Source organism: Limanda limanda, chromosome 3 (genome assembly GCF_963576545.1).
Source record: "Limanda limanda chromosome 3, fLimLim1.1, whole genome shotgun sequence".
Lineage (NCBI taxonomy): Eukaryota > Metazoa > Chordata > Actinopteri > Pleuronectiformes > Pleuronectidae > Limanda > Limanda limanda.
This window is the reverse complement of record NC_083638.1, coordinates 10521440-10549406: the sequence shown is the minus strand read 5'-3', so window position 1 is coordinate 10549406 and position 27967 is coordinate 10521440. Positions and strand designations below refer to the sequence as shown.

General features: G+C 41.1%; 1 protein-coding gene across 1 annotated transcript in view; it reads right to left on the bottom strand.

The window, feature by feature from the left end:
- Positions 1-1514: 1514 nt before the first annotated feature.
- LOC132998931 (protocadherin-9) overlaps positions 1515-27967 on the bottom strand; it is a 189759-nt gene continuing 163306 nt past the window's right edge. The window contains exon 4 of the mRNA XM_061068683.1: positions 1515-1885. Within this exon, the coding sequence (XP_060924666.1) occupies positions 1515-1885 (371 nt within the window). The remainder of the gene's footprint in view (positions 1886-27967) is intronic.

The window sequence follows — 27967 nt, the reverse complement described above, 5'->3', positions numbered from 1 at the left end:
CAACTATATTCCAACAGAAAAAATCAAATGACACAAAAAATGATCAAGTTAGTTTTAGAAGCTATATCTTTTAGCATGCTTTTTCCATTGTGTGATTTGCCTTCCATGCTGTGGAATAAAAACAAACCTTTTCAGACAGTGGAATGGCTGATGATTTTTCACGGTTGATCAGTTTTCTGCACATGCCTCTCTGCTTTGCCTCAGTGCCGCCGACTTGGTTTTGTACTTTTTAATATCTGTGTGATTACGTCTTTTTAAATTTTTGGCAAACATTCGATGCATAAGGCATTTCATTACACGACTGGAAATTCTCTGAAGCCGACATGTCCTCGTCGTTTAAATATGAGCAATTCAGTGTTTGAAGGAACCTCATGAAGGCACGTTGATTAAAGTGTTATCTTATCCAGGGTTTTCTTATGTATGGAAAATAAGTGTCAGTGTGGAAATAATATATACATATGTCCATTAATTGAGGGATTGCACTCAGTTAAATCACAATTTGAATAAAATCTATACATTAATAAGATCAACATTAGATAAAACATTTAGCCATTTACAAATATATTGCTATTTAATTGTACTGAACACTTTCAAAATCAGTTTATAGAGGAGAGCTTTCAGAGTTTTCATTTTTTATAATGCACATATTGAGCACTGACATCCTTCTTACAAAATCGTATATTTAAAAAAAGGTCTGCCTGTGGTTTTGCAGTACTTAAAGAAAATAGTTATGAAGTATGGGAAACACTCAGTATAATACGGTATGGAAATTTGTTTCAAAATCAACCATAAGGTTTCTAAAAAATTATGTAAATGTTTTTCTCGATACATAATGCCACATTATAAATCTTCCCCAGTTGAAGTCTGAAATCCTGATGACGAGCCTTTGCGGCGACAACAGCCAAGTACTGTCCTATTCACTGTGGTTATTACAGATACATGATAGTGGTTAATAAGTCCTATTTACAAACACACAGACAATGACAGAATAAACAAGTGTCCACTAACAGTGTCATTGGAACGATACTTTCTGAAATGTAATTCCATTTTCTTTGATTGTGTCGATTAATATAGTCCTGAACAACTCAATAACAACCACACCACAAATATTTGTATATATTGGTCAGCCATGGTAGTTTTTTTTTTTTTTTGTGATTTGTTTTCTTATTCTCCATTTGTCGCGTGTCCTCTCCTCCGCTTGTCCACACCACACGTCAAGTGGACGAAAAAATGTTACTGCACGTCGTTGAAGAAAATCCATGGGAGTTCATCAAAAAAAAACAAAAGAGGTTCGAGAGCCATAGTCAAGTTGAATTGTAGAGTACACAGCATAAGCGCTAGAGTTCCGTGGCCTACATAGTACATGTGGCTATCACACTGCAGAAGCATCAACTTAAGTGGGAAGAGATGAAGCAAAGAAAGGAAAGAATAAAACCGGAGAGGTGCTCAGGTGAGTCGCCTCGTCTCTGTGTCCAGATGGTGAGGCGTCTCACAGCAAAGAAGCAAAGTCCGTCTTATAGCTGCTGGTCTTTGGGGCTGTCCGGGCAGGAGGCCGGCTGGCAGGACTTCAGACTCACCAGTGGAATATCAGCCATACCACTGCTGTTGAAGTGTCCCTCTCCGCTCCCAAACTGCTTCCTGTCACCAAAATGATCTGACCGCGCGCTCTCGTTTTTCCAGGCTCTGGTCAGAGTGTGTCCATTGAGAAGTTTGTCCTTGGGACCCCACTCCCTCTGAGACCCAAAGCTGGCCACGGGCGATTTGGGCTTCTGGTACGTTCCCAATGTCGGGGGCATCCAGCAGTTGTCTGAATGTCCCAGGACCAGGCACTCCTGCGTGCACATCTCTGTAGCTTCCACCAGGCCACGAGGTCCCAGGGGGCCGTCTAAAAAAGAAGAGAGAGAGAAAAAGAAAGACAGGCCAATGTTAGTCGTCGATCTTGAGAAGGATGACAGAATTGTCCGTCTGAACCGGAAACATACAAAGAGATTCGGAGCGGCTATTGCACAATTGGGTGTGGGTTCAAGTGAAAACCTGGATTTAATGGCTTTAAATGTGATTTCTTCAGGGCCTGTTGGGCCTCGGAGGAGGTACATTCTCTACTGAGTACTTTTCTAGTCTTTAATGTATATATTATTGTGAATACCACATTGTTTTATACAGTAAATACTGTTTGCGCTTCTTTTCAACTCTTTGGTGCAATTATTTCATAGTGTACCTGTAACCACCCGGTATGGCCTGGCCCTTGTATTGTAACTCTCTCACATTCAACCTTCACCACGCTCCTATGTGACTGCCTGTCATCCTGCTTAGCATGTTCTCCCTCACCCTCTGGTCTGGAGCCTTGAGTTTGCACCTCATCTTATATTGAATACCATTGTCCACAGCGGTTTTCTATTTTAAATTGCTTGGGCACGGTCGGAACTACTCTTTCAATTTGCAAGTACCTTATACATACTTAGCTGGTTCAACAACTCTGATCATTTCAATTCCGAACATCCGACTGAGTTGTCAACCTTCATCTCTCACTGCAGAATATGCCGTCAGACATTTTAGTGTAGCCAGCGGAATTTTCATGGACGTGATGTTGAAGCTTCTTTCGATGATTTCCAGGTAAAGCCCTGGAACTAAACTAGAATAGGCTTTATCTAGTTTTGTATTGCAATGTAGTAGAATATAGATTTTGTGGCCTTACTATCCCACACTTCACAATCGCTATTAGATGTGATTAAACTGCGATTTCTGAATATTTGAATGCATCTACATTCAGCGCGTCTTTTCTATTTATCTTCAATTCAACGGAGTCAATGAGAATAAGAATTATGTTGTTGATCTGCTTTTGAAATTGCCATGAAGGAAAAAGGATGGTGCCCAATGCCAAAGAAAAGAGAGGAAGGATTAAGAAGGCAGAGACGTGTCTGGCCAATGTCCCAATGTCTCTATCACTCTATCAGGTAAATGATGAACAAATTCAGTCAACCTCCAGCTCTGATCCAGGTGCATTAAGACCTGGACAAGGAAAGGCTCCAGTGGAATAAAGAGAAGCCCTGACTCTGAGCCCCTCGGGATTGCCAAGTAGTCTCAGGATGACGAGGAAGAGGAGAGAGCAAAACGTAGGAATGAACTACGTAAGACTGACGACTCTCCAGGTACAGAGAGAAAAACAAAGACAGGATTTAAATGGAGACAATCCCTCAGCTCCGACTAAGAACAAGAGCGACTCAGCTCTGACCTCTGAAAGTGATATCAACCCTAACCCCACTAAACCCTGGGTTCTCTTTCCTCTATCTCTTTTGTCTCTCTCCTTACCTTCATTCCAACACCCAATCTCCTCACCTCACTCTCCACTCCCCCTCCCCTCCCATCCCTCAAGCCTTCATTTAGACTAGAACTCAACATAAAGTGATACTGGTGAATCTTCCCTATAATCTAGTTGCTCTACAGTCCTACAATTTTATGCCGTCTAAATAACAACTAACACTTTGAAAAGCGAAGGTTGAAGCTTTCTCAGGAGCCGCTCATTGGAAAGACTTAAGACGAAACTGCACAGATTCTCAGAAAAACACACCTTGAGTTTTAAGTTAACAAAGTACAAATAGAGCCGTCCCAAATAAGACAATATAAACATTGACACTTGATAGTATTCGCCTAGTAATTAGGATATATATCGCTATACTGTTATATATTATATTATTATTGTTATATACTTTATTTCTGACACATACTTGATCAAAGTCAATACAAATTTGAGTCTTGGTACAAACCACACAAGCTCCTTCTTTCTTGAGTCTGGATTGATGTCATACTCAAACAAATTATTGGAACCCCCTTTCCAACATGTTAAGGGTCAATTTGTGCTACAACAAATTGTCTGCAGGACTTTCTTCTCTAGCTACTGCTATGATGACTGTGCATCATTATTCAGCCCCTCAAAAAATCACACTCCTCAGTGTTACAGTCAGCATTTGTTTAAACCTCATTTGATAGAGCAACCTGAATAATGCATGAAATGTAACGCTGCTCTGCCATTTGAAGATATCTTGTCCTTTGAGTCAGTTTCCCCTTCCCTTTTCAAAGGAGCAGGCACTTCTGTCTGTTTGTATATCAAAATTCAAAAGGTAATGGATTCATCTGTTTTTGTCCTGAGAGAGAAAATGTTAACTATTAATTGTAATTAATCTTAATTTGTCCCTTTGCTTCACAAGCAGCTAATTGCCTTGTAGGTAGGTTGTACAAATTTTCACAGAAAGAAGTTTTTTCTCCTTGTTAATTTGAACTTTTTGACTCAGCTGGAGAAGAACAGATGTGAGAAAACATGCTCGTATCGAGTTATTGTGTTAAACGTAATACAATTGAGTGGTTACAGGTTCAATCTCAAGTATTATTTTTTATTTTATCATGGTGCTATTTAGAAAAATGTCTTAATGGCTACTTAACCTCCACTTAAATCATTTCTGACACTGGATAAATACTTGCTGCAAGGGGAAGGCTGATCAGTGCCAACATTGAGAACAATAAATCGTTTTGGTTTGCCAGGAGTTATGGTTGACTCCCAAAGGTTCAACCTGCTCCCTCATGTCAAACTATGAATAATGAAGATTTGAAGCTCAATTGAAAAATGTTGATGTTATTTCTTCGTTGGGATTTGTGTGTGAATACCAATCCACTACTCATCTATATGCAGTGGCACAATCGCAAGATTATAAATATGTGTCAATCGTTAACACCTTTTCCTATAAAACATCAGTCTCCTCAAATGCAGTTTCAACAAATTAAAACCTATATAATAATCCAACTATTGCATAAACTGCAGGGCTTCTGTATTTGATTGAAATGTTCTTCATCTTATATCCATATAAAATATTTAGGCCACAATGTTCACACAACTCAACATGTAGGACATTCTATCCTTATGTAATTTCAGTCTTCTCCCATGTTAATGGGTTATCGAACAATGTATATTATGATTTGACGCTACACAGATATAATTGAATTGAATGCAATTTAGAAACCAAATAAATACATTGTGTTTTTGGCTTACAAAGCATTAACACAAATAAAAGTGTTTTCACATTGAGAGTATTGGAGAAAATAAAGATGACAAGAATACTGTGTTAGCTCGTTTTCTGTGTTTTTTTAATGACTAGGATTCAGTCATTGATATGTAAGAGAATATGAACTGATTAAATTCTGGTTTAATAAGACCGTGCCTCATGTTCTTCTAAGCCCTGCTGCCCGCGCCTTTGTTCCTGGCTTTGAAAACACATTCTGATGTAAGACGCGGAGAGAACCAGGGCCTGAAGTGAGAGTCAGTCACTCTGCTGCGCGAATGTGGAGTCCATCACAATAACAGGCATCCATAATTGGCATATGAGGAGTCTAACCAAGACACACATTATCATAGTTGCATGAAGAACAACAGAGATGGTACCCGGGAGACAGGCAAGATGAATTCCTTAAATGAGATTGTAGACGAATGAGGAGACATCTGGGGAGCTGTTAGGGGAGCGAGATGGAAGAAAGAGGAAATGACTGCATACATGTGCATGGTGTGCAGAGCGGAGCAGATGAACTATTAACACATCGCGATGTGCATGTGACTTACTCTTCTGTGTAAACGATGATTGGAAAGGCGAACTAATGGTGACGATACTATTGATAATTCATCATTTTGGAGAGGTTGAAAAATAAGATAAAAAAAGGCTGAATGTTACAGAGACAGAGACGAAAGTGTAACATAACATATCATTTCATAACAGTAGGAGGAGCAAATTAAATCTCTTAAATTTTTGGCCTAACCTGTCTCATGATGTTCACCTTTCTGCACTGCCCCATGGCTAGAGAAGTATTAGCTATATTCCTTTGAAGTGACATCAAACTTGCCAATTGTGCAGTGAAGAGGATAAATATGTTCTCGTCTTCTCTATTCTTCACAATGTTTCACCATCAACTTTCAATGACACACTCCAGGGACGATGCAGAATCCGGTATTTTCCTGTTTGCTGTCTCAAACTTCAGTGCAGATTTTGCAGAGACAACCCTCAGCTTGATTAACAGAGAGTAAATGTATGTTGATATGGAAACTGCGAAGCAGATTGGAAATAAAAGACTTCTGTATAATGTTATGTGTTGCTTTGTTAAGGTGACTGGATCTGCCCCTTTAACCACATGTACATTTTTTGGGGGGGCCTTCCCAGACCAAGGCTCCATCCTTCCACCATATTTGTTGTGTAGTTTCTGTGTAATCCTCTTAACAAAAAAACCAACAAGCAGTAAAAAGGTAGAAACCACGCCTCTTTGGCAGGGTAATGAATGGAAACGGACAATGTCAGATCCTTTATGCGACAGAAATCTGACTGTTGTGAGATGTAAGGCGACGTATCGCTCCCGCTTCAGTATCATTCTAACTGATCTCTATTTTTAGATTTTAATGGTTAAGGACTGCTCGGCTCATTTCTACTGTTACCACACCACTGGTGTATCTGTATGGATATTAGCAGTTTGTGTATTGATTATAGAATAATTATAAGACTGTGATGTCTGTATTTAATATTTGAACAAAAGCAGAGCCAGTCATTAATCAAGGACACTTTGTAGTCTACTATTCCCCCGGTGAAATAAATATGACCATTTGCATGGAGATTGGTCCAATCAGTGGCCCCAGTGGGCAGCGGTGGATCATTTGTATCAGTCATTTTCCCTGTTAATCTCTGCATACCTGCTGTTTGAAGCAGTGAAGAGACAAAGACTGATTCAGGGAACAGGCCATACCTTTATAGCGTTACGTATGAAATACTGGCCAGTGATTCTTATATTAGATATAGAATAAGTCCACATATATGTGTTCAAGTGGAACATAAACAAACTTTTCTCTTAATGTAATGAGGAAGTGTTGCTAATTTACATATTTCACAAATTGCAAATCTGTTGGTGCAAAGCGCATCAGTAAAATGGCCAAGGTATGCAGTATATGTATATATATATATGTGTGTGTGTGTGTGTGTGTGTTGGTATAATACTGGTTCTTATGATCTTATATGTTGTAAATATTGTATATATCAGATATCTGGGTTTGCAGTACACCCTTACTGCAACTACTTGTAACTACTGCATTACTTCACTTTTTTTGGTTTTGTTTAGACACTTGATGAAGGACAGGGAAAAGATTGTGAAGTGATTTAATACAGCCAGAAGTTTGTTTAAAAAATCTCTCCCTGACCTTAACTGGAGCCCTTTGTTACCTAGACCCCACCAAGGTCAGAACAGAGGATGTGAAGGTTGCTCTCTGGATTGACAGCTGTGCACGTTGGTTGCCCCAAGCCGACAACACAATGCAAATGCAGGAATGTAGTTGAGTAGTGAAAATGGATAAATAAATAGTTTGAGGGTTCCACTTTCTGCCACCTCAACTGAGAGCAGTACAAATACAAACTCGAGCAAATCACTTGCATATCTCCTCTCTTTTGCCAAGTGAGAATAAAAAAAAGCACAATTCTGTTGTTGCCTTTATAATAATGCTTCTCCCACTCCGGGAGTCCAACTTCACACACAAAAAAACCAACTCTGCTTTGAAAGTAAAGCTCAGCAGACCAAGCGTATTCCAAAGTAAACCAAAACACAACACAATAATGGTGCTGTCTCTCTGTGTGTGTCTTTACTGGCTCCCTGTTGCATATAGATGAAGCCCTACCATTAAAGAGTGCAGGGATATGTTTGGTCTGTTTAATTGGAAGGAGGCTGCAAGAGGTAGAACCTTCTTCCTCAGCCCTCTTATCTGACATTGTTGAAGACTTACAGAGTCAGTATCTGCCTATGAAGCACAGTCAGTAACCAACCTAAACACCAGCCTCCACGAAGCTCCATTCTCACACTTCTCCTGTTATCTCTAAGCTCCACCTGCTCCTTCACGTCTCGTCCAATCACGACCTGACACGCTCACCTGTAGCCAATGACTTGCATTCAGGTGTCATTTCAGCAGCGTGGTGTTTACTGATCCACCTCCAGCTCCTAAAACCTCCTCAGCTGTGGATGCCCGGCCGTCCAATCAAACCCTCTTATCTGAAGCCTCCTCCCTCGTCCACCTCATCTCCACCAGGGTCCGGGCCCCAGTTGAAAGCACCTGATACATAGAACACTTCCCATGGAGATCTATTTCTTTCATAGTCTGTTCCCCCTGCTTACAAAACAATCAATCAATCAATCAATCAATCACTTTATTGATTGGTGTTATTTATATAGCACCTTTCAAAACAAATCAATTCCAGTTCAAAAAGCTTCACAAGCGATTGACAAAATGGGAAAAAAAGGATTAATAAGTTCAGAAACCATTCATGCATTGTAAAAGATTACAATTAATAACTGTAGTTTTTGTTAATAAAGCAAGACAAAACGAATGATTTATGAAGAAAGATATCATAAATATATATTTACATTAGAATTTACTTCAAACATTCGTATTTCTATTTCGGCTCATGCAAATAACGTCATCATGGATCTTTTATCGCCCAGAAATCCACGTGACTTTGAAAAGCCCAGGAGCTGTCAGCTAACATACTGCTCCTCCCGCTGACACCTTGAAGAGCCGTGGACAGATGATAAGCACCAGCGCACCACGACACTACATGTGTAGATAAGAGGCCACTGGGCATGTGCTGCATTGAGCTGGAAAAACAGTTATTAAAAAAAGTTAGAAATCTGAAATAGATCCTGTTGGGCCCAGTGAAATAAAGAAACGTTACTCTTATACAACATCTCTCATCCTGATTATGTTTTTAAAGTAATTAAATTAATAATAATAATTTTACTAACCAGGCAAATATAGACTTTCACAATATGAGCCCAGTAAGTAGCTCTATCGTATATGAATTTAAAGTATCACAACGTGTGATGAAAACATAAGGTTACACTTTAATTGAAATCTTCCGGACGCGATGATAGACAGATGGATAATTTTAGTACTGACAAAAAGAACATTATTTCAGTTCAATTAAAATTCTATTCAAGTTGAGGCTCTGAATCTTTGTATTAATGTTCACCACCAAAATTGTATTTGTCAGAACCTGCATGCAAGACATGTAACACACACCATGTTCCCTTTCTTCACACAAAATGGCCTCCTCGTCGTTAAGTGCTGCTTTGTCTGAGCATAGCCCGTTGCCCATGGTTACTATGGTCAAGAAGGCAAGTTTCTTCCTGCACATGCACACGCACACATACACACACACTCACTCCGACACACCAAACACATACAAGCAAATAGCCGGTGGCTGATGTTTGGTGCAGCGCCCCTCAGTGCTTTAAATAACATTGAGGCACAGGTGTTGAGAAATGCCAGGGATTCAGAGCTGTGTCAGATGCTGCTGACTTTTGCTTACAGCACTGTGCAAATGTTGCAGATGTCCACGAAGACGGATAACTTAGAGACAAAGAAACCATTAGATTGCCTCCTGATACAAAGTCATTAGGATGAGCCAGGAGCTGTTTGAGTCTGCAGAATCGGATGAGTAAATATAAGCCATGAGCAACAATTGTTGTTTATCGACGGACGCTTTGACCGAACTCCGTTCACATTCCTCTCTTTAAATCGTCCTACTCAGCATGAGCAGATCGCAGAGGTCACAGAGGAGGAGAGAATCATCCTCTCTTTTTTCGGGGGCCAGAGGTTGTTTGCAACTATGAGGGAGTTTTCTTGTTCGAGTCGTCGGGCTATTACAAATTAGATAACGATTGGCTAATTAATTGGATGCACACTATCAGCGCTGACGTGCCAGCCCCTCGCCAACAACCTACAGCCCTCCGAATGGCAAGGGGGAGCGGCTGGAGAGGAAGTGAGAGTGATTGAGTGCGGGGGATTTAGTGTCCATGGGGCTTGTTTATTTATCCATGCTGTTAAGCATGCCCAGATGTTATTTGGGGATGAATTAGGCTTTGTTTTGGTCCGACATGGAGGCTCAAAGTACTGCGCCGCTGTCTCCAGCTGCTGCGCGAAAACCCACAAGATACATCTGGCAGATTAATCCTCTGTGCTGTAGGTTTTCGTTGTGACCCTTTCATCCTCCACTACAAAACTCACACATGAGCAATCCATCACCACTAATGCAATGATATTCTGTATTTTAAACAGCCTGTGTTCGTAAGGATCCGCCTGACACCGAGAGAGAATACATTGCACACAGCTCTGGGAAATGTGCTTGCCGTGAGGTGGTTGGTGTCCAACAAGCCACAGAATTACAGCTCCACGCAGCTTTGCAGCAAATTTGAAAACAGGTCCTACACTAAAGGCTATCTGGGGTTGGAGGGATATGATAGTGAGAGGAGCAGAACAGAGCAACACGCTGGATGCATCCTCGAGAGAATACTAGTCTGGCTGATGGATCCTTTCTAGTGCTCCCTTTGAGGCCAGGCAGCAGCTTCTCATGAGAGGGTGATGGGGGAGATGAAGGGCAGGAGGGAGACAAAATAGAAAAGGAAGACAAAGCTCCAGAATGGAAGTGAAGGGTGGTCGGAGGGATGGATAAAAAGGGAGCAAGCAAGATTGGAGAAGAGAAAAGTAAAGTCAACGTGAGGAAGAGTAGGAAAAAACAAAGGCAATAAAGCCTGCAAAAAAAAGAACAACATTTACATAACTTCACAATCTCTGATAGATATTACTGTTTTAAATCTCACTCTGAACTATTCTCAGATCAATTTGTAATTCAAATATCGGACCCAAGGTACTTTTGTGTCAGCTGCAGCTTCTGCTTACAGACTGTTATGCGAGGAAACAGCTGTGCCATTGATGTTGATGTTACTCCTGGTGGAAATATGTAATTGCCAATGAATTTTAATCAATTTCTTTAACGCGCGTACTATTTCTTCTATAGACAGATATGCACATCCACAACCTTTCAAATGCCAAGTCTTGTAAATATACTAATTTTATTAGTTTAATTTCACTCATTTTTTTTATTACCTTCTCCCAAACCCAAATTATACAAGACATATGTCCTCTACTCTCTTTCCTTTCACCTACGATGCTCTCTTCACTCACTCAGTGTTTCTTTCTAAACTCCACTGCTCCACTCTAGAGGTTAGCTTCATCTACTTTAAGTGGAATATTCTATCAAAGTTGTTAAATCTCGGTAAACAACCATAACAAATTAAATTGTTGCAGGAGTCAATATACGTCTTTCTAACCTTATTTCAAATTCAACTCATCCTATACGGCCTTAGTATGATTAGTCATTTACATGTTTACTGTTGATGTTAGGTCAAATGGGCTTGATAGTAACTCTTCTTATACTAACTTTAATAACCATGCATGAAAATGTGGTATGAATCATATTCTTTGATTTCTTCAGTGCTTTCAAAACGATCTGTGCTTTGGAAAGATAAAAGAATGTCCTGAATCAGACGCTGTGGACAGACAAGGGAATCTGCAGAGGACAGCGTCACTGGCAGAGTAACAGCACCAGGGAGCCAACAAATAGTCTGACCTTTCCTGCTCATCACCTACTGTACTTAATTTCCTGCTCTACGTCACAAAGCTCCATCTCCAGTGGGCACCTCGAGTGATATGACGTCTGCTCCTCCACTCCAGCGGTGATGAGTGGAGGGGACTGATAGAGAACCGATCAGCTCAACAGCTGGAGGACAAAGAGCTTTTAACACGAGAGGCACCAGGAAGGGTTTCCAGCACTAATCATACGTAATTTACTTTCCCATATGGAGCCAAAAATAACTTTCATTGTAGTTTATTTCCTTTATTTTTCTACATTTTACATTTGCATTAAGGTTCCCCCACCTTAAAAAAACATGTTTACAGTCTGTACGAAAAACGTTCAGTTAATTTCAAAGACCCAACATGGCATATAGAAATCAGAATTCATTACTAACTAGCAACCGTTACTGAAGCTCAAAGAACATGAGGGAAACTAGAGGGAAGCTTGAATGTGTGATCACGTCTTGTGATGGGAGACATATGCAAATAAATGCATGCATGAATATAAATTGTTTCAATGTGCAAATGTTTATTATTCTTTTTTTCAATTTCCCAGAATGTTCAAGGATATATCCTCAATCATATCTTTACTGTGATGGTCTCAAAGCTGTTTTGGAAAGAAAGGTTGGAGAGATTTTGGACGGACTAAATACTGAATTGAAAATGCAGTTTAATCAACAGCAGCATTTCAGAAGAGTGCTGCTCCTGACTGGCTGCTGTGCATTACGAGATAGTGAAGTGTTGTACCTCTGCTTCAACAGGAGATTTGGAGAGCTGGACCACCTACAGCAAACAAAGACAGGATCCAAAATGGATCTGCTTTTACTTTGCCCGTACCAATCCATGAGGAATGCTTGGATGAGCCCCAGTCCCAATTAAGGGTATCAGCGACTGACAAGCCTTCTTTTCGTTTCTTTTCCAAAAGAGGAACAAGCAACTCACAGTGTCAGTAAACACACTGCAAATGTAGTGATACTGCAGTCCTGTGTGTGCTTGGATTTTCATATGCGCTGATAACATGGGGGAACAGGGCAAAGAAGGGCAGATTGGACTTTTTCTCGAGGGGCTCTTGTGTTTCAGTGCAAGCAACATATTCTATCAATTAGTGAAGTCCACAATATGTGTGCTTTGAGGTGGTGTAGTAGGAAGACACCTGTGAAAAACTGCTGTCTGGGCTGGAGGCACCAGTACAAGGGGGTGATAAGGCCGAAAAGAAACTCACCCTTAGGAAACACCTTCCATCCCCTCTATGGGAAGACGAAGCATCTAAACTGGTGTTTCTAGCCATCAGGCAGTGCAATGCCTTGTGACCAAGCAGCCCAGCAACCTGCTGTACTGCACTGCAGAGACTAAACAAGCCGCCATGGACCGCTCGCTACATTTGCATGCACCACAGTCCAAAAGCTTTTTTTTGGGCCTTTTGCTGTAATGTTTTCTTCCAGACGTGATTCTGCTCATTCCTGCTGCTTCTCTACAAGCGTCCGCGCACACTGTATTACAATTTCACAGCAGCTGTGTCGCTCGGTTAACATTCGGATAATACAGTGGTGCTGTGAACAGAAAATAATGTGGAATGCATTTTTGCACACTGCTGTTCTTCTGATAGCATTGTCCTGGAGCAAGAACAGGAACAGCTAGGAATATGCATTCATGCCCTGAAGAGGTCTGTGCTAACACTGCATCAAACTGCTCCTGCTCTTCTATAGACCGATATGTCAGTGTGGCATTGTATGTAAGAACCTGCAGAAACATTTCAGTTTTAAATATAAACGATGGTTAAGGTTGTTTTGACAGCTCTGTCTATGCTGATCCATCCATCCACCCATCCATCCATCCGTCCAGTTAACCATCCATACATGACGCAAATACATTTTCCGATGACTTTGGCTTTAACTGGTACCATAGCTTGTGTAGGAAGAAATAAAACCAGTGCAGGGCCTTGCTGTTGGAAGCAGATACCAAATAATGTGTGACCATTTCCATGATAGTGGAATATGTGTGAAAGTCCAAATCCACGACATTAACAGATAAATGAAACTACCACTGCTGCAGATTTTATGTCTGGAAACCTACTTTGGCTCATTCCTATTGAGAAATGCATAATTCTCATACTATAACTTATTCAACCTGATGTCTGGAGTTAGATCAGTGGTATACATCTTTGCTTAAATATGATTTTGACAAAATACCAAGGATATAATCATTAAATTAATTAAATGGGTAACAAAAAGTGCATTTTCTTTCTGTTCTTGAATCAGATTTGTCTTTTATGTTCCCCGAATGGCAAAGGAAAGATAGCCACTCAGATTTTCACAACACATTTTAAATTGTTGCTTTACACAGCTCAGTGCAAGTGCTCGGTCCCCATGACAACAATAGCCATGTAAAATGATTTCTTCTCCCTCTCTCTAATCTTCCAGTGCATTAGACTTAGCCACTGACCTTGTAATCTAATTTCTGTTCTTATTCAGTGAGTACGCCTGCTCATCTCGACAGTGGATCGAATACATTTCTGGTCAAAGATCCTTAGTGTAACTGAAACTAACAATGAGACAGATATGTGATAACTGATTCACGCCTCACACTCGCCCCCATTTTTCCCATTTGTAATAATAATGGTATTGTTGGTAGATTATTGTTTTTTTTTCCCCTCATACTCTAAATGGACAAGTGAAGAGTCGGACAGGAGCAAATGTTGATTGGGTGTAATTAATCCTCTTGGGAAGATGAATACATATTTATGCCAAATTTCAAGGCTTGGCCAAAGACAGGCCATGTCCATTTTGTGGTTGAACCCCCCCCCCCAGGCACAAATAAATGAATTATCCACAAACCCTTACCCAGATCACCCACTGCGTTAAACAGCACGTAGATAGGAGAGCATAATCTTTTAATCATTGTGAGCTTGCTGTGGCTGTGATGGTGTGTAAGTAATTTAACAGATACAGATAATGATCACGTCGGCCTCATGAGTCCTGAACAGTGCACCATGACCGAAATTCACTTTACCCCGAGACACCGGGACGCCAAGTGTCTGAATGGGAGAGAAATAACGACAGTGATGCTCACTGGTTTGGTCCAATTGTTTCACGGTGTGTGCTGCATTACACTGCGTCTTCGTGTTTTCATTTGTGATGGGAGCTCTTTGTGGTGTACACCGAGTATTGATTTTAATCTGGAAGGAATGAGAAGATAAGAAATTGCCAGTGGTGCTTTGCTATCAATGTGTCAAGATGAGCATTTACTACATTTTTATTACTGTAAGAAAAAGAATCATTTCAAATGTACGATGTGGTTTGTGTGTTCACCGAAACACTTGTGGGGTCGTCAGTCACCTAGCAGCTGGGAGACGTTGGCCAACGCAATAATTGCTAAAGTTTTCATCAAATTGATCCAACTCTTTATCAAAACTTTCCGTTTTCAGCGTGAAGGTCGTTTAATCGGAGGCCGCTGTGTCCCGCGTGAAAGGATACACAGGGCGAAATAAGAAAGGGAGAAGAATGCTGTGTGGAAGACAATATCAGGTTGAAAGAAGTAACACAGTCGTCATATACAGGCTGTTATTCTACAAGTGAGGGTATTGGCAACTGAAACATTCATTTTAGAGTTTGGGTCACAAAGGGCAGCGTGGTTCAGAAAAGACATCCGCAACCGCAATACTGAAGGTCATTGTCAAATAGTAAATATTACAAATATCAGCACTGGCAACCACTGTCGAGATTTGATATAATTACAAGTCTCCGATGTCCCCGTAAAGCACTTTGCACGCCCACCGACCTCTGAAACCTTCACAGCTTTACCTTGCCCTGTGGTATATGATCGCCCTGCGTTCTGCAATGGTGTGGAATGTTGCCAGTAAAAGTGCCAGTGAAGAAAGAAAAAGAAAAACATGAAATTGCCCGTGCGAGTGAGCTGCATACAAACACGTCGGAGACAGGGTCAACCCTTGTGGTTTACCACGGTGAATGCACTGGGGCATTATTATAGATTCTGTTCCTTTTTAATGGATCCATTCAGAGATTGCATGAAAAAAACACTAATGTTCTGTCATAATATAAAAGGATACATTGTATATTTTGCCATTTAAGCAAACCTTAAAATATTAACTTACACCTTAACTAATAGGCACATACCTCAATATGCAAACTGTATATTTCTTTTTAAGTATTATCACTGAGGATAATAATAGTGGGGACAGGGTGACCAGACCTTTTTCTATCAGGGCGTTCACTCTCTGGATGGATTTCCCTCAGGAGATCTGTCTGCTGAGCTCTTTATCTTCTTATAAATGTTTCTCAAAGACACAATTTGTATCGCTGTGCTTTCTCAGGACTTGGGATCTGAATTATTTCTCTTAGTTTTTATTCTTTGCTCATCTGAAACATTATTATCATCTCCAAACTGCTTTATATTATTTTGCGTTCAATTCTTTATTTTTAACTTTTAAAGCACCTGGTATTATACTATACTATTATTTTACTATTGATTTTTGTTGCTTTTGTTGTAGTTATAGTATTAATTTCACTTTGCTTCCCTCTAAAGTTGTATTTATCTTTTGCTTATTTTAAGCGATGTGCCATTCTGACGTCACACACTTCTCCTGGAGTCACTCGACACAACTCGACAAAGAACTAGAGTCACAACGAGCACCCGGAAGGAGTAAATGGCCTGCAGCCAAAAGCAACAACAGCGTAAGAGATACAGCGCCAGATTTTCATGAAATTATTTTGCAGCACTTTGCAGGCATGTGCTCCTCCAGTAAAGCCCACACACGTAGTCATAAGCATAATGCATTAGCATAAAGAGGAAGGGGACACAGCAGGTACAGTAACTGCTTACGAGCAGAGGTACAGCAAAAGGGTAATGGGGGAAAAAAAATGAAAGAGCGAGAGGTGAGACAGTGGAAAAACAGACAGACCGCTCCTACAGCGAAGTGAGCGAAGCCAGTTCTCTGTGTTGATCATTACCTCGAGCCTGAAGGTGTTTGATAATAAAACAGAATCTTGTTCTTCCCCCGAGAGCTCTGTAATTGCAATGTTGAGGTACATCTCCTTTCTGTTAATAACTGTAATTTTAGAGCACGCTCTGCCCACATATACATTTATTCATAATTACCTGAGGGGAAAGGACAGAGCCGTAGTTTCTATTAAAAGTGCACTGAATTAAATGGATGTAAGGTATGCTTGAAGAATAAGGTCAGCAATGTATTGATTTGATGTAAAAATACTAAAACTAACAGAGCGGGGCTTATTCATTTTCCTTTGTTTTCTCTCTCCATGTTTCAAGGTCATATATATGATTAATTGATAGTTCATACATACATATTTACATGATTGTTAGAACAAGTCATCTCTGATTCAAACGGGCAGCAGGATATTTTCAAGCGTCTCATCAACAGTTTACAGTTCCTTTTTTTTGTCTCTTGCAGCTACATCATGTTGTTTGCAACTTTGTCTGAGCGTTAAATCAGCACATGTGTCAAAATTGACACGTTCACAGGCAATAAATTCACAGTGATGGAAAAAGTTAGCACCTTTGCTAACACTTGGATCTATCCGCCTCAGCTCCAGTGGTGTGATGATGTTAACAAAAGAATCCCAATTAAAAATTCACGATCCCGGAGATGATCGGGAAACAGAAACAGTGTCTTACAGAAGATTTACATTTGAGACATGTAAAAAAGGTTGAATCCCTGTTAAATAAATGACAGTTTAATTTAAAACCTTTCTCTCAAAGTTTAGATGAACCCCCCTCTAATGCATTGTCAGCATCAAGTGCGAGAATGCTGAACATCCACTTGACTAATATGCATTTAAAGAGGGACGTGCGATAGAGAAAATGTCTTCATCACATCACTGGAAAAACGTGTCAACATATATTTAACCTTATGAGCATCTACTGGCTTTTTAAAAAAAAACAGCAAAGCAAAAGCACAAAGGAAATAAAAACCTGATAACGATAACATGATGCATGAGTGATAGCCATATGCATAAATCTGCTTTGTGAGCTGGTGGGTGCACAGGGAGGAAGTGGAGGTCAGGGCCTGGCAGATACCCCTGTCGGGTGCAGGTGGCGAGTATCCTCTGTCAGCCAAGTAATTAAGTGTCCATCACATCCTAGCAGGAGGGCTGTGCAACCCAGAAGTCTGTTCCAATCTCCATCTGTGTGCAGGACTGGAGCTGCAATATGGTCCCACATATGACCAGTGTGATCGCTCTGAAAATGTGTTGGTAAATACACGTGGAAAATATAATAAACTCAGTTGGCCGACTAATTTAAGCAAGCTGATTAGCCTGTAGTGGTAGCTTAAAAAGCAGCACAATCTTCAGTAGGTTTTCTTGTATAATTGTTTTATAATAAAAATGTGTTTGTACACTGCATATAACCCAATGTGGCAATGCTAACTTTCGAATTGACCTCATCATAACGTCATTTAAACCCAATGCTGATGAATTATTATGATTTTCTGACTTGTCTATGACATCATTTCTTAGATGATATCGTATGATTGGTCACAATATTTTGACAAATATAAGCTTTAGATTGTTGACTATTTGTGGAGATATCCCGTTTTTTGGGAACCATAACTTTGTTGAAATTAACCTTTGAATTTTAACCAATCATCTCAAAAAGTTAATCATCTGAAGATAACCTGGCAACTAGTAATGTTGGTAACTTTGGTGAAAATCGGTCCATGCATTCTTGAGGTATGTTGTACATACACACACATACAGATGAAAACAATACCTTACTCATTACACAGTTGTGAGATATGTTATTTATTTGTTTTCTTTTCAGTTATTCTGTAAGACAAAAGTCACTTAATGTCTATACCTTTTACTTTGAAAACACTGCACCATTCTGACAAACTCATTTCACAGAGGACCATTTGAATCTGATCAGGTTTTAGCCTTGAGTCAGAAACTCTCAAGTTCCCAAGCTAAAATTGTCTTAAAAAAGTGACTTGGTGATGACAGACTGATTTATTCCTTTGCAACTGAAATCTAAAAAGTGAAGTGTAACTCAGGGTTCAATGTCAAAATGTGGCTCTTTGTACATTGCAGGTACAGATAGTGTAGTTGAAAGTTTAACTGTAACTACAGAGGTAAACAATTATATTAAAGTTATATTGGTAAAAGGGTGATTGAAACCGTAAAATGTGCCGTCTTGCATAAAAAGTAAATCTCAATCTTGGCTTCAACGGCTTTTATCACAATTATTCTTAAACAGGTGAAAAAGGTGATAAAGTCAAATGACATCGAGCCGCGGTGTTGTACAACAGTTCCCTGACTGGATCGGTGTTGCTTACTCACTATAAATGTCGGAACATGTGTGAAACTAATTTGTTGTTTTTGAAGATGGCAGCAATTAATCTCTCAAATGACCCGGCTAGATTAAACGAGAAGAAAGAGAGGATGCTAGGAAAATAAATGCCAGCATTAGGGAAGAAATTACAAGATGACCTTAGCGAACAATGATTTATGGATTCCCTCGTCAAGCAATTACAGCAGGTGATACCTTTGAAATTTCAAACCATGGAAATTAAATTTGCTCCTTTGCAAACTGTGCACTTGTCAAGGGCATTTAAACTGTTGCCCACAGTGTACATTGGGAGGCTCCCGTGCAATCATCCCTCTTCCCTTGGCAAATCACTCAGCTTTCAGGGTGATGGAGAAAACAGCCAGCAGCAGCTGCGGACAAAATCAGGTCTAAGGGATGGCTCATTCGGGAAGTGGTGAAATTAAAATAGTGGAAACCCTTTAATGTTTTGCGGGTGGTAACTACGCCAACATTCGATTCATTATCTGATCAACTGACAACGATATACTTCCGTAAACAGAACAAGCCCAAAATAGCTGATTGTATTTGTTTGGTGGGGATTGACAAAAATCCATCCAGATAAATTAAAGTAAAATGAAGAATCCGTTCCTCACTCAATTTTGTCTTTCAGTTCTCAGTAGTTAATGTTTCATGCAGCTTTTTCCACATTATATGTTTTCATCTGTTACGCATGAAAACAGGAGATTTGATCATTTCTTCTGGTAACAAACACTTGACTTGGTCGACATACCCAAATGTCTGTGAGTGTCTTCATTGGTCTTTTCTACTTTTTTGTCTGGTTTTTTTTTTGATCGAACCTTGGTCCCTTCCTACAAATGAATCATCAGTTCTGCATTCGACAGCGACGCCCTTCTCTGCGTCTACCGGGACAAGAAGATGAAGCAGTGGTTTGTTTCCCAGACGGAGGCCGTGATGGACAGAAGCGGCCTCCAGACATGCACCGCAGCCCTGAACTTTGGTAGACATCACTTGTGAGAGCCTTGTGTGTGTGTGTGTGTGAACATTTGGATCGGTTGAACCGGACATTAAACACACACCTCACACCGCTGCATCGCTCGCACAGAGTCTGTGTAATGTTCGATTGAGCCGATGTGCAAACAGACAAAGGGCTGAAGGCGGCTGACACTAGACAGAAAAGCAAATATGAGGCCTTGGATATGTTAAATAGCGTAGTGTGGTTCTATTTCCCTCATCGTCTCTACCCATCCAGACAGATAATTTGTCGTAGTCTTATTTAGTTGAGCACAATAGTTCAATTCATCACAATACGACCTTCGCTAAAATTTAAATGGGTGAAGTTTATACTCCCTTGAAAAACAGAACCTTATTTTCTCCATTCTCTCATTAAAGTTGTAAGGGCTGTCGCACAATAACAGCTGAATTCTTTGTGTTGTGTACTTGCTTCCCTTCCATTTCACCGGATTCGATAAAAGAAGACAGATCGTAACAACCTTGCTATTTTTTGTATCGCCCCTCGTTTGGGAGAAACAAATCAATAAGGCTAATCTGGAGGATTATGTTCCCTCATTGGCTCTATGAGGGGCGTGATGATAAGACAATATCTTTTATTATGTTTCCTTGTGTAAATTCTAAGCTCGGAGGTGCTCATAAATTCCTACACCTGCGCGGCCTTGCGTCTCTCCCTCGTCACTGTTGCTTTACCCGCTCGCTCCAGCGTACAACTACAGAATGTGGAGCGTGAGGATGGAAGCACACTTGTACCTCGCTCAGGTGCTTTCGGAGCACATGTCACATCCCACCATATGTCACTGAAACATGAAATTACAAGGCGGATTATAAAGAGCTTTCATCACTAATGAAGACCTCCCTATTATGCTGAGGGGATCTGGTAAAATTGGTAAAACAGGAGCTCAGAGCTTCAGACATTTCTTTGTTTCAACCAAACCGGTGCAGTTTGTGTACAAAGCCGGTCCTTTGCCTCCTCGAATCCAAGACAGCTGGCGGCAGGAAGTGGAGAGCGATAAAATTGCATTTCAGCCGGAGAAATGCATTTAGTTTCAGCTTACTTGGTTTGGTACCTAACACAAACGGAACACAATATGGAGGCAGATGTTTGCACCATCAGGTGGGTTAATTATAACGAGTGTGCTGCATATTGTGTAAATACCCCACATCATACTTCAGGCCAACTTCTCTAACATTTAATGATTACTTGGAATGACTTCAGGAATGAGGTTAGAGAGATGGGGCTGAGGAGCTGTGTATAAACTGATTTTTTGTTTATGTCTTGATATTGACTTTGCTTTCCACTAACAATATTAATGCATTTATTTATTGATTTTGGTTGTATTATTTTAAATTAAAAGTATCCAAAAATGGATAAAAAATGTTTTTGCATCCTCAACATTAAATTACCATTCAGACCTTTCTCATTCAAGGAATATTGACAAACTCTGTTTAAAAATTGAATATCATCTAGTTTTAAGCTTTTTATTCGATAATTTAAAAGTAAATTAGTAAAACATTGTAGTACGTTTGAATTTTGCATTTTATTCTGTACTATTCTTTGAATTTAGCATCTGTGTTGTCGTAGAACAGATTTGTCTTAAAGAGCACTATTTCAAACTGTGTAAAAAAGATATGTTGGCGTCTTGTTATTTTGGTAAAATTAATGACGGCCTTCTGCAGTTGAGGTAGCGAGGGACAGCTAGTAAATTGTAAAATGGCACAATCGAAGCCCGTGGCTCCTCCAGCCCTCCTCGGTCCTCGGACATTTGATGAGTAGCTTTGTCTGTCCCCCCTCAATGTCAAAAAATCAGCAGGCACTCTGACTCTCTGATGGGGTCAAAGACCTCTGCCGCTGAGAGAGGGTGACCATGTTGAGTCGAGGACACGCTCTGTCATCACGCGCGCACGCCCAGACACTCATTTCCTGAGACGCAGCAGAAAACAGCAGGAGCCGGTGACAAGCCCGTTAAACAATAAAATAAATGAAATGTACACAAGATAGTAATATTAAGCTAGCAGCCAGACGTGTGGTGTCATCGCTGTGAATGTCTGCGGTTGTTATTTTTATCCTACATTTGAATCCTGTGACACATTAAATAATGCAAAGCTGAATTCACTGACAAAGGAGTGGATATGAAAGCAAAAGACATGTATGGGGCACGAGCAGAGAGACGGTGCCAGCGGCCTCATCATTTCATTTCCTTTAGCACATCTATAAATGGCATGCATTTTAATCCTTTTAATTATGGATCCTCACTACAATTACCTCAAATTAAATTACTTTGCAAACCTCAGAAGGATACACAGCTAACTGAGAAGAAGAGGATCATTCTGCCAGGGATTTAACCTCGGTTTCTCTGTGACACATTGAGCTATCACCCCCACCTCCTAAATCCAACTCCATATGGAACTGAAATATTGAGAATGCCTAAAAGCCCATACTGTACCATGCTAGAACCCAATCAGCCTTCAAACTCCTCCAAATCCCCTCTTTCCCAGTTCTACTCTATTCATGGGGCTACAGAGATTACAGCGAAGAACCCTGCCTGGCAGGCATGCCACACTTAAATAATCTCTGGGTGAAATCCCAGTGTTAATGTGAGGTTTCTGGATCATGGCCCTGCAGTGTGCCGCGGCGCTCTGTGGCATGCTGGTCGCAGATGACGGGAAGGCACCAGGAGGCAGAGGATGTGCAGACAGAGAGGGGTAGCAGATTAGGATGAAAGGAAGGAGAGGAGGAGGCAGAGGAATGGGATAGGAGGCGACGGGTGGAAATGGAGAATGGGAGGAAAGGAAAGAAAGAGAATACAACCGTGTGGCATGCGGCAATAAAGCAGATTAAATGAAGGAGAGGCAGCGGAGACGGAGGGAGGAGGGAGGATGAGAGCGATGGCACAGCGGAGGAGAGATAGTCCCCCGAGTGGGGCACAAGGAGCTCGCCAAGGTCTAAATGACATTACTCTGCATGTTATATACCTACTTCATGGCCTTGGGTGGGTGTCCCATGTGCCAAGAGATGCATAAAATCCTGACTGCTATTCTTACCCTTCACTGCAGCTGACCCACAAACACTCTCAGCTCGCACTCGGAGCGTGGCGTCGGACCAAGAACGCTCGATGCGTAAAATGAATTAATTACTTGATGTTTCAATTGCAGCGAAATAATTGCTTTAGTCCACAGGATAACCAAGAAAGTGAGAAGATGGCATATGTCAGGGAAGGAGACGGCATAATGACACAGGATTAGCTCGGGGGTCTTAAAGACTTCATCTACCACGGATACACATAAAAAAGAAGTGTGGGGGGGGGGGGGAGAGAGAGAGAGAGTGAACGACAGGGGAAGGTGATAGGGTCTTTAACAGCGGTGCACTTGGGTGGCGCACAGGGACTTGTCTCTGATACACACCTTGCAAAAAATGTCAGTGGCTCTGATTTCTGCACATTAATACAACAATCAGTGAAAGCACACACACACAGACACACAAACAGACACACACAAACCCTTAAGCCCTGCGCTCTGCCTCCACCAACCACTCTCCGTTCTCGGCGGTAACCTTGTCATTACTTCATCACCCGGCCTTGATTCTTCTTCTCTCCTGCCTCTTAAGTGGAGTGAACTTTTTTACTCATCAAGAGTAAAAACTTGTCATGTTCAAAAGCCTGTTTTACCATCGTGAATGACACATGCCTGATATCCTCCTCCTCAACCTGCCTAAAGTTGCTCTCAAAACCTGAAAGCATAAAGGAAATGAAAACATCGACCTTCTTCTTAAACACAGTACCGTACGCAGTGTCGCAGCGACACACGAGCGTTTCAATGCCAAATATTTCCAGGGCATTATCGCTGTGACCTTTGCTCTGCTTGATGGTGCTTGAAAAACCGGCGATCCAGGAGTAAAAAAACTGTTTAAAGTATAATTAAAATGTATTTCTTTTACTTCCGCCAGCCCCTTTCACAGCAGCGCAGGAATAATTTCAGTCTTAAAAGCTTTTTTTTTTTAATCGTATTCACTACGGGTCAGAGGTAGAACAATACGAGTCAGGAGAGAAAAAGTGTCATGGGCAGAATGTCCTGACCGGCTGAGAGCAGGAGTAATTAAGAGTAAATACTTTAACATGAGGTTGTGTCAAGGCCCCTCACAGTTCTAATTGTGCTTATTTAAAGACTTGACCTCTCGGTCCCAGGAAAATTCATTAGAAGGTGAAACGGCCGGAATATCCCACCACGAGTGTGTCAGGGAGTTTGTAAAGAACAGGAGGTTTTGTGTGTTTGTGGTGGGGGGGGCAAGCCGGGTGAGGGGGAACAATCTGTACCGGTTAATTAGCAGCAGACGCACCAGGGCATCAGGAGACTCCCGTCTAAATCCTCCTCCTTCATCTCGTGCCACCGCAACAAGGCCCAGCCAGATTAACCTGAGCGTATCATCACCTCAGCCGAGGGGGGGCGGGGCACACAACAGGGCGGCAGAGGGATACACATTCGAAGCAGGATTATTAGTCTTTTAAACAATGGCGGGGAAGCTTGATGTCCCGCTGTACGCTCCCAGGAGCCGGGCGACATGAGGAGACAGACATGACGTGAATTTGACACAAGTGCAAAGAAGCTTCAGACGTGTTGAGGTGGTTATGTTTTCACCCCTGTCCCGTTTGTTTGGTTTCCAAGAAGAATGATGCAAAAAAGGATGGATTGAATGGATGGAAAAGGCGGCAGCTGATGACGGATCCTAACTGGCGGCAGTGGACAATGACTGTGGACTATAGTGGATCCCATCCTGATGCTGGATCGTGATCTTGCTGGCTGCTGACCAGAGACTATGATTGCAGCAGGACTTCTTGACATATAGTATTGAAGTTATCCTTCAAAAATGTTTACCCTCATCAATGCTGCTAAAAACTTTAATCCTGATGATGTTCTCCTACACTTGACATCTATTGCACTTGTGTCCGTCCTGGGAGAGGGATCCCTCACATGTGACTCTCTGAGGTTTCTACGTATTTTTACCTGTTAAAAGGGTTTTTAGTAGTTTTTCCTGACTCTTGCTGAGGGTTAAGGACAGAGGATGTCACACCATGTTAAAGCCCTATGAGACAAATTGTGATTTGTGAATATGGGCTATACAAATAAAATTTGATTGATTGATTGATTGATTTGCATGAAACCTGGTGGAAGAATTTTGGTATGAATCTAGATTGGGGGGGGGGGGGGATCCAGGAATGGTTTTCTCGCACATTGTGAAATGCAATTTTTTTTGACATTTCCCAGGGAATGATTCATGGATCTTGCTGAAACAAACCAGGCACGTTTAGCGAACAGATTTCTAAGGTGTGTGTGCTCTGCCGAGTGCAGCTCCGGTTTTTACGTAACGCAGTCGACTGAAGGAAAATGTTAAACTATCTCCAACTCTTAAACTCAGTGACGGAAATGTTAAGCAGGATTAAGCAGTGACATCAGATCAAGCCCATCTTGTGTCTGTGCGGATCACGTGAGGAGGGTTTTAAAGACGCCAGCGCAGCATCATTTTGAGTTGGTGCCCAGCTAAATAAAGTCATTTCGCCCAATTATTTTTTCCTGTTTCAACTCGAGTGTGTGATGACCTTTAAAGCTTAGTGGGTCTTCTCCCGAGCCACATGACTCACACTCTCACAGCGGAAGCCGTGTAGTTGCTGTTATGAGCCTGAACGGTTGAGTTTTTGGAAACTTACGTTCTCACACAAGGATTTTGACTAATTACTGTATCAGGCACAGCAGCCATTTTACTGGCCTTTGAATGTTGAAAGTAGCCTTTGTCTGACATTGTTCAAACATTTCTGAGGACGTAAAAGATGTCACAACTTCTAAGACACATGTAGGAGCCCAAAATGCTGTTTTTTCTATCCTTCTTCCTCTTTTTTCTCCTTCACTCTATTTTGACCTACGGCTCTTTCTACTCGTCTCTATATAAATGGCAACGCGTTCAAACCCTGCTGCGATTTCAGCCCTTTAACTCAGCTCCAAGACATTGGACATGGTTTGTTTCCACCATGCAGTAACCTGCTTTCATAGTGCTTTTTCAATTTTCCAAGTCGTACCGTTGTTGTGAGAAAGCGTCTTGAATATATTTCCTCTCAGAATGGGGACACTTAACCATTTTTGGGGGATAAACCTGAAGGCGTGATGTGGCAATGAAAACAGAACAACAGAAACACATTATATAGCTTATTCCCATGATGCACCACATTCATTTTACTCCTTTAAAATCCTTGACACTTTAGACAATGGCAAAAGGACAGAGCAATTTTTTTTTTTTTTTAAAGAAATCTTATTTTCTAAAGATATATTGAGCATACACTGTCTTTGACTTGTGTTTAACTTTCATGACACATTCATTGGATCCTTTGACATGTTTAAACTGTGCGATACATTTAATTAGCTTCTTCCTTCATTTTGGCAGCTTGACAGATCATCTCAATGTGATAATTATCATTCCCTCCAATTAAAACAGGCTGTTTGCCATATTAGCCACAGGGGAGGAATTGTATCTCAGCTATTTTCTTTTCTTTCACTGGCGGCACCGACACGAAAGAGTTCTTGTGACTTCCCGTCTCTCGGCAGGAACATTTGTGAGCTTAGAACTCACTTGTCATTTCTACCTCTTTCTTCATCTTTTGGCCTGAACCTGCATGAAAGAAGACTTCTTAGATAATGTAATATGGTTCTTCTTATTGCCTCTAATGCTCCAACCCTGGAGGTAACCACAGCTTGAAATTTGTCATACATCTTACACTAAACGCATGATCAAAAGTCACTTCCTTTCATGATATTTCTAGCCCTCCTCTCCACTTCCTTTGCTCAGAGTACTTCTCTTGAAAGGCATAAATCATGCTGTGAAACGACTCCTCTTCTTTTCTTTTTTTTTCAAGAAAAGATAAAGACCATCTTATTACCTTCCCATTAAGAACATAACATTCGGTAAAATGGACTCCTATTTAAGACACTCCTTCGAGCTCTGAGCCAGATTCAATGAATCTCCGCCGCAGTTTAATCAACTCTGGCCCTGCTGTTTCCACATCGCCGTTTCATGATTAGGAAGGAGAATAAAAATTCATAGTATTTGACTATTCAGAGTCCTAATTTAAAGGAGAGCAGAAGTCCCCAAAGGGTAATCTTACATATATCTACATTCACACTATGAAATATCAATATAATTTCCATTCTAGGGCAAGTGGAAGTGACACAGGTATCACATTTAAAATAGCTCTCTCTCACACACGCGCACGGGACACACACACACACACACACACACACACACACACACACACACACACTCATAGGGTATAGGGGGGGGGGTTTGAAGACAGTGAATAATTTACAAGCCACTGCAAAAAAAAAAAAAAGCTGCATCAATTTAATACCATCCAGACCCAGTTTGTGTAAACTAATAAACTGATTTGTGAATCATACTCGAGACAAAAAGCACAAATTCCTCATGCGCACAATTTGATTGGGCCGAGCGGAGACGTTGACACTAGAGGTTATTTGGACCTAAACGTCTGCCGTGTTCATCCCATCAGCCCTTATCATGAAGACCGTGAACAACAGAGCTTTTGGCAGAAAAGGTTATGAAAGTTGAAGACGTTGTGCAAATGGCAAAAGTGCTCCAGCGCAAACAGCTGCATCAGCGGTTCTCGCCCAGACAGCTCCCGTACCCAAGGGAAAGGTCACAGCGGCCCATTTTTAAGGGCCTCCGCTCCGAGTGAGTCATATCAGTGCCCATCATCACTGATCATGTGACACCCCCGGCACTAACTGGCAGTTGTCAACATTAGTGAATGCCTGTCATCAATCCCCAGCCTGTCCCTTCTCTGTCCCCTTAGCCCGGATCAACAAAGTGTCCTCGTGTGATGTCTGGGCCGCTGACGCTGAAACGGCTTCAATTAGAAACGCTGGGATCTCAGTAGAGTCTTAAAAGCGCAGTCGCATTAACGAATTAAAGGTGATAAAGAATTCATGTGAAGTGCCGGTGCCGCGTGTTTTGACCTTAAAAGCTACTTACAATTAATACCGTCATCTCCAAACTGATTTGTGGATAAAAATTCACTTCTGCTCCCGTCGTCCCGCAACACACAGACACGTGATGAATACAATATGCAACCTTTGTTTTATAGAACCAGATTTGTCGTGGATTTACGACACAATATG